This window comes from Lissotriton vulgaris, chromosome 12, assembly GCF_964263255.1.
Source record: "Lissotriton vulgaris chromosome 12, aLisVul1.2, whole genome shotgun sequence".
Taxonomy (NCBI): Eukaryota; Metazoa; Chordata; class Amphibia; order Caudata; family Salamandridae; genus Lissotriton; species Lissotriton vulgaris.
This window is the reverse complement of record NC_141700.1, coordinates 563,462,761-563,480,237: the sequence shown is the minus strand read 5'-3', so window position 1 is coordinate 563,480,237 and position 17,477 is coordinate 563,462,761. Positions and strand designations below refer to the sequence as shown.

Below are 17,477 nucleotides of genomic sequence, written 5' to 3'. Positions count from 1 at the left end.
AAATGGTCGAGCTTGAAACCTCGCTAATGCTTTTGAACAACAGGGAGCCTGGATCACTTAGTAACTCAGGGACCCAACAGCTAGAATTAGACAGGGCCTCACTACGCCAATTATGCCTGGACGAGGCTCAGAAGTGCTGGATGGCATTCACATGCTGTGTTTATGAATGGAGCAACAAATCTAGTAAACTACCACACAGAAATCTGAAAACAGGGTGATACCCCGCATTATGGAGAGCTCGGATGGATGGGTGGAAGATTCTCAGGGGATATCCGCAGTATTTGCCCAGTACTATTGGGAGCTTTATGCTCAACAGATACGTCCAGACACTGAAAGAACATCCCCTTTGGTGGGGGAACGCCCCTTGTCCCAATAGTTCTATATTTATGATTCGTTCACAACTGAAGTGAACCGAACCGTTAATATAGACATGCCCATATCTAACATCATCTTTGGTTAAGCCTCTTAGCTATACCATGCCCCCATTTTATCTGTACCTCTGACAAATCCAAGACAAGAAGACCTGCACCTCCACAACCTGGAAATCTGAGAACATGTGGAATTTGAATCCTTGCATTGCTGTAAATAGGCTATTGCCTCTCGCTTTCTACAGGTTCATTACTTTAATGCAATCATCTGAGAAATAAATAATGCTTTTTCGTTGCATGAGTTTAGGTTTTTTTGGAAAAGTGTTTGGTGCGCTCTAGCTATGTCAAATTGGGTACCAATGACAACTAAACTAGACCTTCTTCTGCTCATTGGGTTGTATGGCCTCCTTTAGCTTTACTCTCTACTGACAACATGTAAGCTCTACCACCATCTCTTACCATTCTTTGATTGCTTTCATCTGTGTTTTTTAAGCCAATGGAAAAGAAAGAAGATCTGGCCTATGGGAGTTTAGACATTGACTATGGTCCCAGGTGCCATTTCTCAACCTTGAAATACGCCCTTAAATATTTATTGCTTAATGCTTAAATAATTATTTGAATATGAGAATATAACTCAGATAAGATTCAATGACATTAGACATTTCCAAAATTGAACTTCCTGCCATCAACCCATTTTCAGACTCTAGTTCCGAGATGGGTTGGAGTCCCAGCATTCCTAAAAAGATTTGCAAGCTTCAGGGAATCAAAGTCTTAGATTCACTTACAAGCTAAAAATTGATTTCCTCTTACCGTAGTGTGGGATGATTGCCCATGCCATGGCCGATGCGTAGATGCCACCAATCATCCAGAACATGCACAGCCAGCTGAGGTGCTCTCCTCGCTTCTCCTGAGCCAGGAACTCGGAGAAGTAAGAGAATACAATGGGGATGGAGCCTCCAATGCTGCAAGAAATTAAAATAGTTCAGGATGCCTATGGCTGCTTATTTACTGTCATATCCTTTTGATCACATTTTCTCCACTGTCATCATCATAATGGTTCCAGTCATTATTATTTATAAAGTGCTTAAACCCAGGTTGCCCAAGTGCTTAGCTTTTTAATCAACCAGACTACATCTCTTAAATTTGAGAAGACTACAAGATTGAAATCAGCTAGCATATTCTGTTTTACATGTTACAGACCGCAAAACAAATTGAACCAATTCTAGTTATATATTGCCATTTCTTATACTATATATCAAAACACAAATTGTAATTTCAAAAACAGCTGTAGAAATTTCAAATTCACTCTCATATTCTCATATGCCAACAGGCTATTTGAGGAATTGATACATTTTCTAATAGGCAAAGTCTAGACATGTTTTAGTATCTTGGAAGGTAAAAACACAATATATGACATACTCTACCCACTTAATCTGTCTACTTTCTAGATCAGCGTTTTGTTTTTTTATGTTCCAGAGATGTAATGAATAAATCTTACATTGGTTGATGTTTCTCAAATTACTGTACTGTATACCTGCAGTCTAGTAGATACAGACTTTTAGTTTATAAAGTGTATCTCATATACTAAATGGCATAAAATCTATGTGCACTACTGGCCAGTGTAATACCCCATGGTTTTTATTTGCATAAGCGATAAGGAAGCCGGAGATGGAACCTCACATGAGTCGTGATGCCTCCCTCCAACTCTAAACAATGATCATGTATACCATATTTTTCCTTCCGCTGGCTTCAGAAGAATGACTGATGCCTGAGGGCCCTGGCATGCTGTGTTTCAGAGTTTCTCTACTATTGCACTAAATGTATAACTTCAGCAGTCACTAAACGGCATATTGCGCCTTTCCCTTCATGTCCATGGGTTCGGAGACGGTGGTGCTCCCAAAGAGTAACCTTGTTTTAGGACAGGTATATGGATACAAAATTTAGAGCAGACCCCTAACCAGGAGGAGAAGCCTTACTTTGACATACCCTAGCCAACAACCCTTCCACTGCAGAAGGTGTTTTTTTCACATAGCAGCACAATTTCTCATGTCTGTGCATCAGCCAGCACATTTTGACAGAGAAGGCAGTTCATGTCAAAATCCTTATTAGCCGGTGGCCTCTAAGCACCATGTGGGGAAATAACAGTCAACCTGACAGTTCGCAGTTAAAACACCACCGCTCAGAACATACTGTTATCCAAAACCTTGGTACAATCTATCTTTGAAGCTTGTTGCAGAGACCCAGGGCAAGTCTATGTGGACAGGTATAGCATGGGTTTTAATATGCAATTTGGTGTCAATCTTATACTAATTTATAAGGGACACTGATGAATATTTTGAGGACCGTACAGAGACAGATTAACACCAAATATAAAGACAATCAGGTATCATATGGGTTTTATTTTTTTTAGAAAGTTAAATGATCACGTGTCTCAATGATATGGAGACAATGTCAATTATGTCTTGGCAATATCACTATGACTAGAATTACAATGAGATGATAATTATTGTTCATATTTTATATTTAAGGGTTAGTTACATTCTTATAAGTGGGAGGATGTAATGTGGCATACATGTCAATTTAATGAGAATAACGATGACAGTTTCATGATAATTAGTGAGACTATATTCTGATTCTGGGTAAAAGGAGAGAATGTCATCATGATCAGTAGGGCTATTATATGATGAGTAAGAAGACAATCAAAACATTATCAAAGTTAAAATGTTATAATTAAGCACACAAATACCTGAAGATTATTGGGACACTTTTGTGATGGCAGGACGAACGCTTCCTGCAAGGGCAACGATTTCCTGATCTTTTAGGGTGTTATGATTTTAAATGGAGCAAGATCATTTCACTAATAGTACAACAGTGTATGGATTAAGCTGGAAATTCCGGTCAATTATTGGGATAACAACACACAGTTTGAGTTATACAGTCCAACCTGATATTACAACACCTTCGGCATGGCTATATTCCCATTGTTATTGCCATGAGGCCAATATCACAATTTGTGCCAGTTTCAAGGCCTCATCTATTGTCAAAATATATTGGATCAAAGGAATTTAAGAGTATGCACACTATTTTGATCCAGTCCCTAAAAAAATCTTTGGAATTTATTATTTGATGCCCATTTCCACATTTTGGGGGATGAAATGTAAAATGTCCTGTATCTGAAGTGCTATGAAAATGCTCTATTTGTTAACATCTCTAGAAATATTAAGTGAAAACCTTCATGTTCTTACCACTTAAATTTTTTTTTACAAACATTGAACCACAATGTATTTAAATCAACCTCTGATATTGCCCCTTATCCTGCAACATCTCTCATGCATTAAATGTTTAACCCTGAACTTCACCTTGTGTACTGGAGTGTTTATAGATTAAAGAACCTGTCCAAATAAAACTGCTATGGGAAGATCAAAGTCTGTCCAGAGTTTGCTTACAGGAAACTTGAACTGTGGGAAGTTGGGAAACTCCGGATTACATTCTTATCCATAAACCTCCAGTGCCTTGCCTCAGGGACACTACTGTGGTTGAATACCAGGAAAATATTAGACTTTCCTACAGTTGAAAAAGATTTTAGTCACATACATTGTCCTAAATTGACTATTCCTAGACTCAGCGAAAGATAATTTGAACAAATCTCACTTGGTAATATTTTTCTGATAATGCTTGTCTAGGGCTGCAGCACGTCATCGGAGCGTTCTGGAGTCTTAGCAAAAATAACTATGACAAATATTTAAAAATCTACAGTCTTAATATCAGAAGAAGACTGGGTAATATACATTTCAGTGCTATATGCAGGGACAGGCATGCCATTTCTAACAGAGGAAGAGTTTGCAAAACTGCCCAGAGTAAGATGTGACCCATCACCCCTTGACATTATTAAAAAAACAATTAGAAAGGCAAGGCAGACAATGGCTCCGGCCACAGATAGGTTGCCTGTTATTGTATTAAAACAAAATATGCAGGCTTGGGCAAAATGTTCATGTCCCCTACTTGTTTGTTGTTATGATCAGGATGCAAATCCTAACTTCTGAAAAGATGGTTTAATACTCCCTATTTATAAAAAGAGCTTGAAGATGTCACCACATACTTCTTGACAAATAGTAGTGTGGATGCAATTGGAAAGTTGTTTACAGGCTCAGTGTTAGTCCTTCTTGAAGCCAGGGTACAGGCAAAAGGAATTCTACCTTGATAGCAAGTCGCCTTTTGACTGAACCCCTCTGACCTGGACAATATCACATCCCTGCATATGAGTCTATAAAAATATATATTCAGTGTAAAGCTCGTCCAATGTACATCATGCTTATTGACTTTTCTACCACCTCTGCTAAGCTAGATAGCACAGAGAGGGGAAACCCAAAGACATATAATCTAACAGCAGTTTTCATGTTGGGTCGAAATTTCCTGCTCTCTTTACCATTGCAATAAGATAACCAATTGCCAACATTTTCCATATTCTAGTTTACCAATGTGAGTGTCAGAGAACCACCTGCTGCACCCGCTTACATTAAGTTTATCTTGTCCCCTCAGTGGTAAAATAAAGAATTAGAAGCTAATTGAATGATAGTATATTTTAAATACAGGTTTATCAGCACTGGATCCTGATAGGTGATTGTATGGTGTAAAAGTGAACATTTAGAGCCTAAGATTTTAACATTTCCCCTACGAAGTCATTAGAAAAAAATGTAATTGACTGGTGTCCAATAGAATCAAATTTCAGCTGAAAAATAAAATACATATAGTGACTTTTAAAATGTAAAGTTGCATAAATTGAGTCTGTGTGGAAAAATACAAGTGACCTAAAAGTCAATGTCCAATGAACATGGAAGCTGACAACCTATAGATCAACCTCGGAGTGCCAAGACTACTGCTCCCCGCAATGCCTTCTCAAACAGGCTGATCGATCGACCCATATACTTGCAGAGCTAGCTCGCACAGGCTGTCCTGGTGCCTCCGCGATGGAGGGTCCCGATATCAGGGTGATCCAAGGAAGAGCTGGTGGTATGCAAGAGCCGATAGAGGCCAGCCTGAATCATCTCAATGCCGATGACAGGCCAGTATTGTCGCTTTCACCTGAGACGCCATTTAGTACAATAATGAAAGCCCAACAATTAAAGAAAAGGTCTGTTGTTGCCATGGTAACAACAGACACCCCTCAAAGACCATTGTTTGTATTTTTAAAAGGTTTGTAATCACGCTGAGCGAAATCTTCCGCTAAGCATGATTTATTCGCTTCCAGGCAAGCTTTCCTTGCACTTGCTGTTTTATGTGAATCTGCTGCAGATCTCCTTAGGAAATATAGAGGGAAATCATTAAAAACACTTTACATGAGTTCGAGAAATAAATTAAGCCAATCAGTACCAATCTAGTTGCAATTCCCCCTCTTATATGGGAGTCGCCGTGGTCTGTGTCAATGCTTTCTGACAGCAATTGCAGCTGGAAAGCATTGATCAGATAAAGAAACCAACAATGGGTAGTATTTGATTTGCAAGGACGAATTTGTGCCTGTGGGATAGCCTTCCCTAAGGGCACCATCCCTGCTGGTCACTGGGGAAGGGGGTCTTGCAGACACTGGTATAGGGTACCACTACATGCTCCTCCATGATGTCATGCCTTACAGGAAAGGTTTTTTTTTTAAAGGAAGTAGCACTTGTCCCTTTAATGAACATAGGCTGCTTCTAAAAAAGTTTATGTGTCACTAATGCCAACACAGGAGTGGAGGAGGTCTGCTGTCCCTTTCAGGCGTCCGTTTGTTTGGAGGCATTCACAGGGGTGCCAAAATACCTCCTTCCTAATTAATATTCATGAGGCAGGAGGTTTTGGGACCTCCTGCATATCTGCATTTTGCGTTGTGACTACTTAATAAATCTGTTGCATTGCAATATGCAGCCCAGATTGAATAAAGTCAGTGAGCAATTTGCACCCACTATTTACATTCTGCCCTATGATACATCGGGCCTTTAATTATTTATGAATTAATATAAAATGATTTCCCACTTATGCCACTGAGGGAAAGAAACAGCTCTGACTAGAGAAAAAGTCAGACCCATAACCTCACGTCATCACAACTTGCTTTTGAAAATTGTTTTGAAAATCAAGTCAAATGTAACACTTTCAACATTACTGCAAAGGCGCCCCCCATCCCCCCAGCCTCTGGAGCGCTGAGCCTTGCCAGAGGAGGAGGGGCTGTGACAGCGGCGAGTGATGCCGCCGGCACCAGTCTAAAACGTGCATGGGCTTTGGTCAGCCCGGCGCGGTGACCCAGAAGTGCTTTAAGTAATTCCAGGATGGGGCAGAACCAGTTTTCTTCGGATCCCGCCCCTTTAATAATAATAATATTCTGCATTTGTAAAGCGCGAACAATCACCCGTAAGGGTCTCTAGGCGCTGGGGGCCGACGGGAAGATTAAGCAAGCTATTGCCCAGAGTCACAAGGTGCTGGGCTAATCTGCCGCACCGGGGATCGTACCGTGAACCCCAGATTCCAACGTCAATCACCCTGGCCGTGGCGCCACACCTCTCCCCTGAGAAAAGGGGAGAGGTGGCAGATCGGCAAAGTGGTCTCTTACACTGCACGCCACTCTGACCCTGACACGGCTGGCCCATTGAGGCTTAGAATTCAACTGCCTTTTTTGTTTAGGTCCTCAAAACTCCAGAGGATCCCGCATGGGCGCATACGGGGAGAGGGGTGTTTGGTTCAGGATGGTGTCCACCTTTCAATATTGGGAATTAGATGTTTCTGGAAAATATGCTTGCATGGTTGACCCTTAGGCAGGGCATGACCTTCTGGAGAGGGAGGGGCAGATATTAGGGAAATCTGCTTGCCTGTGGTGGTAGGGTCATGATTGGTGGGGCATTTACGGTCCTTAGAAGGCATCCCCCTTGTTAATGGGGATAGGTGGGGGACAGCGGTCTCTCAGGGACCTCTAGGGGGTGCTTGCGGCAAGGCGGCTAGAGGGTGCAGGGGTGGTGGAGTGCATGCTTCCAACAGGCTTTTACTGCCAATCCATGCACGGGCGCATGGGCGTCAAGATAGCAAGACAGCCCCTTGGGGGTGGTATTTGAGGGCGAAGGGGTGTCTGAGGTCGATAACCTTCTGGGCAGACAGGTCCCCTGCTCAAGATCACTCTGGGAGGACCTCACAGGTTGTTGGACCAGTCATGATCTTACACGTAGGCTTAGTGCAGGATATGCAGGGACAATGTATAGTTTATGGTTAGAAGTGGCTATGTATTAGAGTCTCTGTTATGGTTAGCCATCCAAGAATATGTAAATAATACTGTATGGAGTATTATGGGGGTTTCTGTGTATTAATGTAAAAATGCAAATTTTTATGATGTGGTGTTTGTAAATAAATAAGCCCGGGGTTGTTATGACCCGTAACCCAAAAACTACTGGTGGTATTTGCGTGTAATCTGTGCCACGGGAGGATGCTGGTGGTGAAGACCCACGGGGTGTGGGGAGAGTTCCTGGCGGTGGATGGTCTGCGGTCTGCTCCCAAATCAGGGTGTAGGGGCGGAGACTAGGCAATACCTGCCCATAGGCCAATTTACTCCATCCTGGCCTCAGGAGCGCCATGCCTATGGTTTGATGCCAGTCCCTGCTAGAGGGGGAGGGGCTCGTAACGGCAGCGAGTGACGCCCCCAGCACCAGCCTACAAAGCGCACGGGTATTGGTCATTCCGGCGTGGCGACCAGGAAGTGCATTAAGCACTTTTGGGTTGGGGAGAACCAGTCTGCTCCGGGCCCGCCCCTTTAAAAGGGACAGGGGAGCGGCGAAGCAGTCTCTTTCACTGCACGCCGCTCTGATGCCGATGCGCTGCCAGCTGTCCCATCGGGGCTTAGAATTGAATTGCCTTTTTTTGTCCCACTCGCCATCCCCTGAGGCAGCAGATTGTTGTGGGTGAATGCTTGGTTCCAGTTGCAGTGCCACTGGGAGTTTTCTTTTCTTTTTCAGATATCAAGCTGTGGAGACATGTTATACTGTTTGTTGCACTCTTATTCATGACTAACCTCTTTTCTTGCACTGATCAGCATGTGTTGTATTGTATGATAGTATCCTTGGTCTGCGGTAAGGTCAGATTGATGGGGCATTTACAGTCCATAGAAGGCCCCCGTCTTGTTAATGGGAATAGGTGGGGAACAGCGGTCTTTCAGGCCCTTCAGGGAGTGCTTACCGCAATGTGGCTGGAGGGAGCGGGAGGGGAAGTGCACTCTTCGAACAGGCCTTTATAGCCAATCCCTGCATGGGCACCAAGCTAGCAGCACTGCTCCTTGGGGGTGGTATTTGAGGACGTACGGGGTGCCCGAGGTAAGTAACTTCCTGGGCAGACGGCCGCCGGGCTTTCCCTTCCTTCTTTGCCATACAGCAGTGAGGATCACAGACAAGGAGCCTGTCAGGTTCAGTGCCTAAGTATCTGATTTCCCTCAAGGGCCAGGCAGGGGGCCCAGGACTGTATTCCTGCATCCAGCACCATCCGGGAACCAGGAAGCAGCAATCAGATTCCTGTAGTTTGGCCCCCCGTCCATACAGCGTCGCTGAGGATGCAGGACACCGGATGGGCCATTTTAACCCCTTGGCCTGCCTGCCACTATGGTCTGACAGGGTCTTTCACCTAATTAATTTGCCCCCTGCTGAGCTGCGACATTGAGCCCATAATGGGCGAGGAGGAGCTGGGGAGATGGCCTGAGCGCCCTCCCTGGAGTCCATGTGAGTTTGGGGGCAGCCTCTACCCTGGTGGAGACTGCATATGGAGACTTTAATCCGGGAGTCTCCTGAGGCGGAAGCCGGGAGTGAATCTGTTCTTTTTAAAAAAATTGTTGTGTGATACCTTGTACTTTTAATACCACTTCCCTGTGCACTGAAACAGCGCTCCTAGCGCTGCAACGAACGCTACCTTTCGCCATTACTGAGGGCGAGGCGCCACGGCGGACACGCCCACCTCAGCTGGCCACGCCCCCTCTTGACACTATAAAGTGCGCGCAGCTGGAAAGCGCGTCACTTTAATCCGGGAGTCTCCTGAGGCGGAAGCCGGGAGTGAATCTGTTCTTTTTAAAAAAATTGTTGTGTGATACCTTGTACTTTTAATACCACTTCCCTGTGCACTGAAACAGCGTTCCTAGCGCTGCAACGAACGCTACCTTTCGCCATTACTGAGGGCGAGGCGCCACGGCGGACACGCCCACCTCAGCTGGCCACGCCCCCTCTTGACACTATAAAGTGCGCGCAGCTGGAAAGCGCGTCACTTTAATCCGGGAGTCTCCTGAGGCGGAAGCCGGGAGTGAATCTGTTCTTTTTAAAAAAATTGTTGTGTGATACCTTGTACTTTTAATACCACTTCCCTGTGCACTGAAACAGCGCTCCTAGCGCTGCAACGAACGCTACCTTCCGCCATTACTGAGGGCGAGGCGCCACGGCGGACACGCCCACCTCAGCTGGCCACGCCCCCTCTTGACACTATAAAGTGCGCGCAGCTGGAAAGCGCGTCACTTTAATCCGGGAGTCTCCTGAGGCGGAAGCCGGGAGTGAATCTGTTCTTTTTAAAAAAATTGTTGTGTGATACCTTGTACTTTTAATACCACTTCCCTGTGCACTGAAACAGCGCTCCTAGCGCTGCAACGAACGCTACCTTTCGCCATTACTGAGGGCGAGGCGCCACGGCGGACACGCCCACCTCAGCTGGCCACACCCCCATGATTCCCCTCACACTGACATAAAAAGATGTGTCTTGCTAGGAAGCGCAGCGGACGGGCGCAGCGGGCGCGCCGGCAGCGCGCCGAAGGCGCGCCAAAGGCAAGCCCGTCTGGGCCCGTCCGGGCCTGGACCGGGACCAGGGCCAGTCCCCCTGCCTCCTCCACTAGCCCCGTCCGCACCTGCTGGACCCATACCCAACTTCACCTACTTAATACGCGCCCTTGCTTGACCAGCTCTCGCTGCATCCCAAACCACCTGGAGACCGCTCATTACCATTGCTCGCAATGCAGTTTCACTCTTCCGCCCTGCCAACCTTGTCTCTCTCTATGTCCCCCGCTACAGCTATCCTCCTCTAATCAGCGCACCCTGAAAGCAGGTTTGATTAATTGCCGTTCTCTTCCCCGGCATGCCAATGACATCTGGATGTCCATCTCTTCTGATGAATGGGATATTCTCTTTCTCACCGAGTCCTGGATCACAGACTCCTCCTCTCCGGATATCTATTTGGCTATTCCCCCAGGATATGATATAAAATGCTTGAACCGGGCTGGTGGTAAGTCTGGAGGCGGTCTAGCCGTCATTTTTAAATCCCTTTTCCAGCTGACTTTTACCAAACTCACCAACATTGGTACAATTGAAGCCATGTACTTCTCCTTTTCCGACTCTGCGGCAGTTATCCTGGCTGGCACATTAGTCTATAATCCCCCCCCCGCCACCTCCCCCTCCCTCACTGCCCTCGTCCACCAACTGGCTGACTTATCTCTTAAACACCAATACTTCATTGTCCTGGGCGATTTCAACCTCCACATAGACAATCCGCTCTGTGTGAAGGCAACCAACCTCTTGGAAACTATGGATAGCCTCAATCTCAAGCAATTAGTTGTAGGTCCCACTCATGTGGCTGGCCACACTCTGGACCTCATATTCGCCAATTTTCCACTTATCACTGTCCTCCCGTCCCTCCCTCTTACTTGGACTGATCATTACCTCATTCCCTTCTCTCTTACCCTGGGACGAAAATCTGCCCCTATGGCCCCAAGGAAGGAGTTGGGAAGAAAGTGGCACAAGGTTACATGTGCCACCTTGGACCCGTTATTCCATTTTCAGTCGGAGTACCTCTCCTCGGACATTGATGAAAATGTCTCTAGGCTGAATACTACCCTCGTTGAAGCGATTGATTCTATCGCCCCCCAGAAAATCATCATTTCCACCAGGTCGCGACCCTCTGCTCCCTGGTTCTCCACCTCCCTCCGGGAGGAAAAAAGCAGATGCAAGGCTCTCGAACGCAAGTGGAGATTAAACTACGACCTCGAAGCCAAACTTCTATATAGAACTGCCCTAAAAAATTTCCTTAAACAAAAAAAAAGCTCAATGAAAGACCACTTTGCCTCTCAAATTAATAAAGCTAAAAACTCATCTAAAACGCTCTTTAGCATTGTCAAAGATTTTATTAACCCTCCGGCCAGGGCTCCTCAGAACACCGCGAGTCAGGCTCTTTGCGAGGGACTCTCAGACTACTTTCTCGAAAAGATTAACAAACTCTGTGTCTCCTTCCCCACAGGGCCTGTCACCTTGCCTTTTCCCACTAGTCCCCCAGAGTCACCGTCCTTTCTTTCATTTAACAAACTTAACCAGGACGAGGCTACCAGACTACTTATTCACTGCAAATCCGGTGCCCCCTCTGATCCTGTCCCCGCAAAAATCATGGGAGAACTGGCGCCTTCACTCGCCTGCCCCTTCCTCTCCATCTGGAATGCCTCCCTTCACCATGGCTTCTTCCCTACCACCTGGAAGGAGGCCTTGGTGATCCCTATTCTAAAAAAAGCAGACACTGATCCCACTGTTTTTGCTAATTACCGTCCAATTTCCCTTCTTCCTAAACCCGCCAAAGTCCTGGAAAAAGCCGTGCAGCTGCAACTCACGGAATACCTAGAAAACCATTCTCTGCTGCATGGATCACAATCCGGATTCAGAGCCGGATTCAGCACTGAGACGGCCCTGCTGGAAGTATCCGAAACAATTCGAGAATGCGTGGACAGGGGCGAGGAGGCCATGCTGGTTCTCCTCGACTTGTCCGCAGCATTCGATACGGTCTCTCACCCCATCCTCCTTGACCGACTTAAGCAGATAGGCATTGGTGGCACTGCCTTCAGCTGGATCGAGTCCTTCCTCTCATCTAGAAGTCAAAGGGTACTGTTGCGTCCCTTCAAGTCTGAGAAAAAACCTCTGTCATGTGGGGTGCCGCAAGGCTCCGCCCTCAGCCCCCTGTTCTTCAACGTCTATCTTGCCCCCTTGGCCGACGTTGTGGAGTCCTACGGAGTCAGGGTGGTCTCTTACGCTGACGACACACAGTTGGTGTTCTCCTTCAGGGACCACTCGGACTCCGCATTCGTCAATTTTCGCCAATGACTTGACAACATCAGTGTCTGGATGACCGCGAACCACCTCAGACTGAATGCAGACAAAACGGAGGTTCTGTTTTTTAATCAGAGAACCTCCATCCCCTCCTCTTGGTGGTGGCCCACGGCGCTTGATCCCGCCCCGTCCCCCGTTCACTCGGCTCGGAATCTAGGTTTCCAATTTGACGACTCCCTGTCATGCAAAACCCAGGTTAATAAAGTCACCTCCGCCTGCTTTATGAAACTGCGCATGATCAGAAAAATCCTCCCCTATCTCCCCCTGGATTCCCGCCGTACAGTCACCCAAGCCCTCATCACGTCCCACTTGGACTATGCCAATAGCCTCTATGCTGGTGCCCCCCAGTACCTGATAGGCCGGCTGCAGATTGTCCAGAATGCTGCAGCCAGACTGATCGGTAATATCCCGTACCGTCAATCTGTTTCTGCTTATCGGAGGGAACTCCACTGGCTTCCAGTGGCTAGCCGCATTCAGTTCAAGGTCCTCACCCTCACCTATCGAGCCGTCAACGACTGCGGACCTACTTATCTGAAAAAACGGGTTTCGATATCCCGCTCCACCAGATCCCTGAGATCTAATGACCTCCGCCTCCTGATCTCGCCCCGTTTTAGATTATCTAGAACTGGTGGCAGAGGGTTCAGTGTCATTGCTGCCAAATTGTGGAACTCCCTTCCAATTGAGCTGAGATTCTGTCCCTCTGAATCCATCTTCCGAGCCAAACTTAAAACCTGGCTCTTCTCCGGACTTTAGTCTCTCCACTGCTCCTCTTGCTTCATTCCCCCTTTCCCTTGGTAACTCTGGATTTTAGCGCCGGGACACCCCTTCGGGGGTAGCTGCGCGCTCTACAAACTACATAAAATAAATAAATATGCTCAGCACCCAGCAGTCCTCAGCCTCTCTTCTACTGAGAGTTCTCCGGACATGGGGCCCTCTGATCCCAATTGACTCTGCCTGCTACAAAGGGGTAAAGAAAAAGGTAAGTAAGACTCGCCACTTTCAGCGATGCCAATGCTGATGCTCAGTGAGCACAACCTGTTACTGCAGGCAGGGTTTTTTCTCATTTGTTCCTAGCTGTTAAAATAACCGCCCTTGAGTTAAGATGAAAGAGCAATCAGATGCCTTTAAATGTTGTGTTTTCTCTTGCCACGGAGGTTGAATGTCAGGGGATCACTGACATAATATCGAGTACACAAATATAGACATACAAAAATATCGAGGATAAAATATCGACTACAAAAATATCGAATTCCTATCTACAAACAGGTAAGTACAAAAATATCGAAATAAAAATATCATTTGAAAATAATATAGATAGGGCGTGGCTTCGCGGGCGAAGATGGTGGACGTAGCTTGCTAGAGCTCCCACCAGCCCGACTCTTATCCGTCGATTTATCCTGGCTCCCGGACCCGATCTGCAGCCCACACCTGAGGCGATTGTGGCGGAAGGCGGGGGAGTCGCCCGGTGTAAAGTGCAGCGTTCCCGGGCCCTCCGAAGTGGAGATAGCGGCAGAGGCGGCCCGCGGCCTGGTCCCGGGGAGTGCAGCCGGGGCCTCGATTTTGGCACCTCCCAGTCGGGAGGTCTTCGCGTGAGCCGGCCGCGCCAGCATTTATCCTAGGCCCAGTGCCCCCTCATCGGCAACGGAGCTGTGGGCGAGCCCTCGGACCTGTCCGCTGCGGAGGCTGTAACGGCCAGTGCAGCGTGGACCTCTGGAGGGAGCTGAGGCCTGCATCGGGACCGTGAGACCGGGACCTCGAGTTTGGAGGTTCCCGGCTGCGGGTTGCTGGTGTCCGGTGGTGGCCTGGGTGACAAAGTGGAGAGGCCAGTGGTGCTGTGACCCCCGGGGTGAGACCCTGCCTCACGGGACTGGTGTAGCGCTGCTGTGCTTCTTTAGTCTACGAGCTGGTGGGCGGCCTGAAGATTCGGCGAGTGTCGCGCCTGAGCCCGGGGAGGACCTGCAACTGCGCCAGAGGTGACGGCGTGAGAAACGTGAGTGACTCCCTGGAGCCCCATCGGTGTGTGTGAACGAAGGGCGAAAGGGGGCCGTGGCCAATGACTGCAGTGCCTGTGGGTGCCCGGCGCGCTTGGACTGTGTAGCGAAGGAGCCTCCTGTGGTTCGGGGCCGGCAGCCTGGTGGCCTGGAGCGGAGCCACGGGGCCCCCTGTGGAACGGAGGCCGGACCGGGGGCCTCACGGCAAAGAGACAAGGCCCGGCCGGGACCACACTGTACACCTTAGATAGGAGGACTCGGTGTACCCCCCCCGACAACAGAAGACGACGGTGTGGGGGGAATTGTGTACCCGGGGGTGGAAACGACATTCGTGCGGTGTACTCTTGGTCGCTATTGGTGGTGCGAGGTGTCTGCACTGCGGTCACTTGCGAACGATCTGAGGACAGCAGCATCCGGGTGCACCGCGGACATGACCAGAGGCGGGGGGGCAGCGGGCCCACCAAACAGGGGCCCATCGATAAATTCACGGGGCCGAGTGGGGGGCCCGGAGCATCTGGAGGCGGCCAAAGGACGGGCCGGACAATGCAGCGCTCATGGCAGCAATTACCCAATCCAGGGACATGCTGGACGCCAAGATAGGGGCGGTTGGGGCAGATGTGACCCTACTGCGTCAGGACCTGCGAAATGCGGTGACACGTATCACGGAGGCAGAATCCAGAATATCGGTGGTGGAGGACGACGTTGGGGCCCTGAAGCAGAAAATGGCGGCAATGGAAAACATCCAAAAGGGCCTTGCGCTCCGTGTGGAGGATGCCGAAGGGCGGGCACGCAGGAACAACCTTCGCTTTGTGGGTTTTCCGGAAGGATGTGAGAAAGGAAATATGGAACACTTTTTGTCCCAATGGTTGGAGAGCTGGCTTCCCCCAGATGTTCTATCGCGCTGTTTTGAGATAGGGCGCGCACATAGAGCCCTGACGCAGAAGCCACCTGTGGGGGAGCGGCCCAGGCCGGTAATAGCTAAAATCCTGAACTTCCATGATAGAGACGGGAGGCGAGGCCCAAGGACTCTCTTCAATTTGAGAATCAGAAGATCATGATCTTTCCAGACTATACCAGAATTGTGCAACAACAACGGCACTCATTTATTGCCGCCAAGGCGAAACTACGAGGTCTGAAGATCCAATACTCCTTATTCTATCCGCCCCGCCTGCGGGTAGTCTTCCAGTCGCGAACTCACTTCTTTGATACCCCAGAGGATGTCTTTAAATGGACGGATGAGACGGTGAGGGTCAGGCCGCATGCCCAACCGGGTCTGGACCCGGGCCACTCGAGGGGCCCGTCGCAGGACCGGGGGGACCAAAGTGCCCGGGGCAAGAGGAACAGGAGATCGAGATCGCTCCTCTTCTCGCAGTGGAAAACAGGATGGCGCACCTACTGACTCTGACCATTCCGGAAAGGATCATTGAAGGGCTTCGTGGGCCAAGTTTGTCTGCAGATATCACAGGCTCCCGCTGGGAGGAGTGGCGTACCTGTGTTTTACTGAACTGACACTTGACAACTGAGTATATGGTCACTGCTCATGTTATTTTCTTGGGACTGTGTGGGGCTGCGGGGTGGGGATCGGGGTGCTCTTCTGCAGGGGCTATCTGCCTCCTACACGAGTGGGAGTTGACGGGGGTTCTTTTGGTTGAGTGGGTAGTTGGGATCCATTGGTATGGTTCGCCTTGGGCGCTCTGTTTTGGGCCCGAGGTCGCCCATGCCGCGACAGATACTTCAGAATTCTTTGAGGCATAGGAGTGGGTGGCGAGGGACTGGGGGCGGAGAGTTGAGGGGAATGTTTGGGGGACATGTGGGTGGGGGGGTCAGGGGTGGTTGGCGGGGGGTGCACGTGATTTCTAAAGCCTTGTTACAGACTGTGCTGTGCGTCTGGGCCTGGTACTGGGTGCTTTTGTGTTGGGACCCATTGGATTATGGCTGATGCATCAATTCCGGGGCTCCCCAGGGAGTCCATGCGCATACTGAGTTGGAATGTTAGAGGGATGCTAGATAAAATCAAGAGGGGGGTGATTTTGCGGAGGGGGAAAAGGGAAGCGGCAGATGTCTTACTGCTACAAGAGACGCACATGATGGGGGCGAAAGTGCTTAGCCTACAGAGATTTGGTTACCAACAGGTCTTCCATGCTGGGTTTTCCAGGGGCTCCAGGGGAGTCGCCATCTTGGTCCATCGTGGCTTACATTCACAAGAGACAGTGGATAGACCCGCAGGGCCCGTACGCCTTTGTTAAAGGGATGGTGGGTACGGAATCCGTTGTGTTTGGAAGTATTTATGCCCCCCCCCGTTGCAGTGGTCCCTGGCTGAAAGGTTGTTTGCGGAGTGGACGGAAATCCCGGAGTCCCTAGCAGTGCTGGGTGGGGATTGGAATGACGTGATGGATGTGCATATGGACCGTCGGAGACTGCAGGGGACGCTGACTGCTGCCGCCCCTACCCGGCTGAGTGCGATGGTGGAAGGATTAGGCTGGGTGGATGTTTGGCAACACATGCATGCTAAAGCCCGAGAGTATACTTATGTCTCTGCTGTGCATGGTTCCTTCTCGCGACTGGACTATGTTTTTGTGCCCTGTGTGTTTCTGAGTAGAGTGCGGGAGGCAAGTATCTTGCCTAGGGGGCTGTCTGACCATTCCCCTGTGGCAGTGGAGGTTGATTTGCATAGGAAGAGACAACCGTTCTGATGGAGGATGTCCTCGTGGCACCTTCAGCAAGCTGAATATGTACAACACATGCGGGGTGCGATTGCACACTACTGGCAGGAAAATCTGGTAGCAGACACAGAGGTGACGGTGGTCTGGGAAGCCATGAAGCCTACTTTGAGGGGAATTGACAGTGCGTGGTGTGCGGCGGCCCGTCGCCGGTGTCGGGAGGCCATAGTTGCGGCAGCGGCTCATGTGGAAGTTCTGGAGCGGCGGTGTCAGAGGGAGGGAGATGATGTGGCGGTGCGGCTGCTCCTGCAGGCGCAACAGTCCTATGCGTCTGTATTACTT

The 17,477-nt window shown here is 48.9% G+C and overlaps 1 protein-coding gene across 1 annotated transcript in view; it reads right to left on the bottom strand.

Annotated features, from left to right (window-relative positions):
* SV2A (synaptic vesicle glycoprotein 2A) overlaps window positions 1–17,477 on the bottom strand; it is a 308,096-nt gene that overhangs the window by 61,498 nt on the left and 229,121 nt on the right. Inside the window, exon 4 of the mRNA XM_086945381.1 lies at window positions 1,179–1,330. Within this exon, the coding sequence (XP_086801507.1) occupies window positions 1,179–1,330 (152 nt within the window). The remainder of the gene's footprint in view (window positions 1–1,178; window positions 1,331–17,477) is intronic.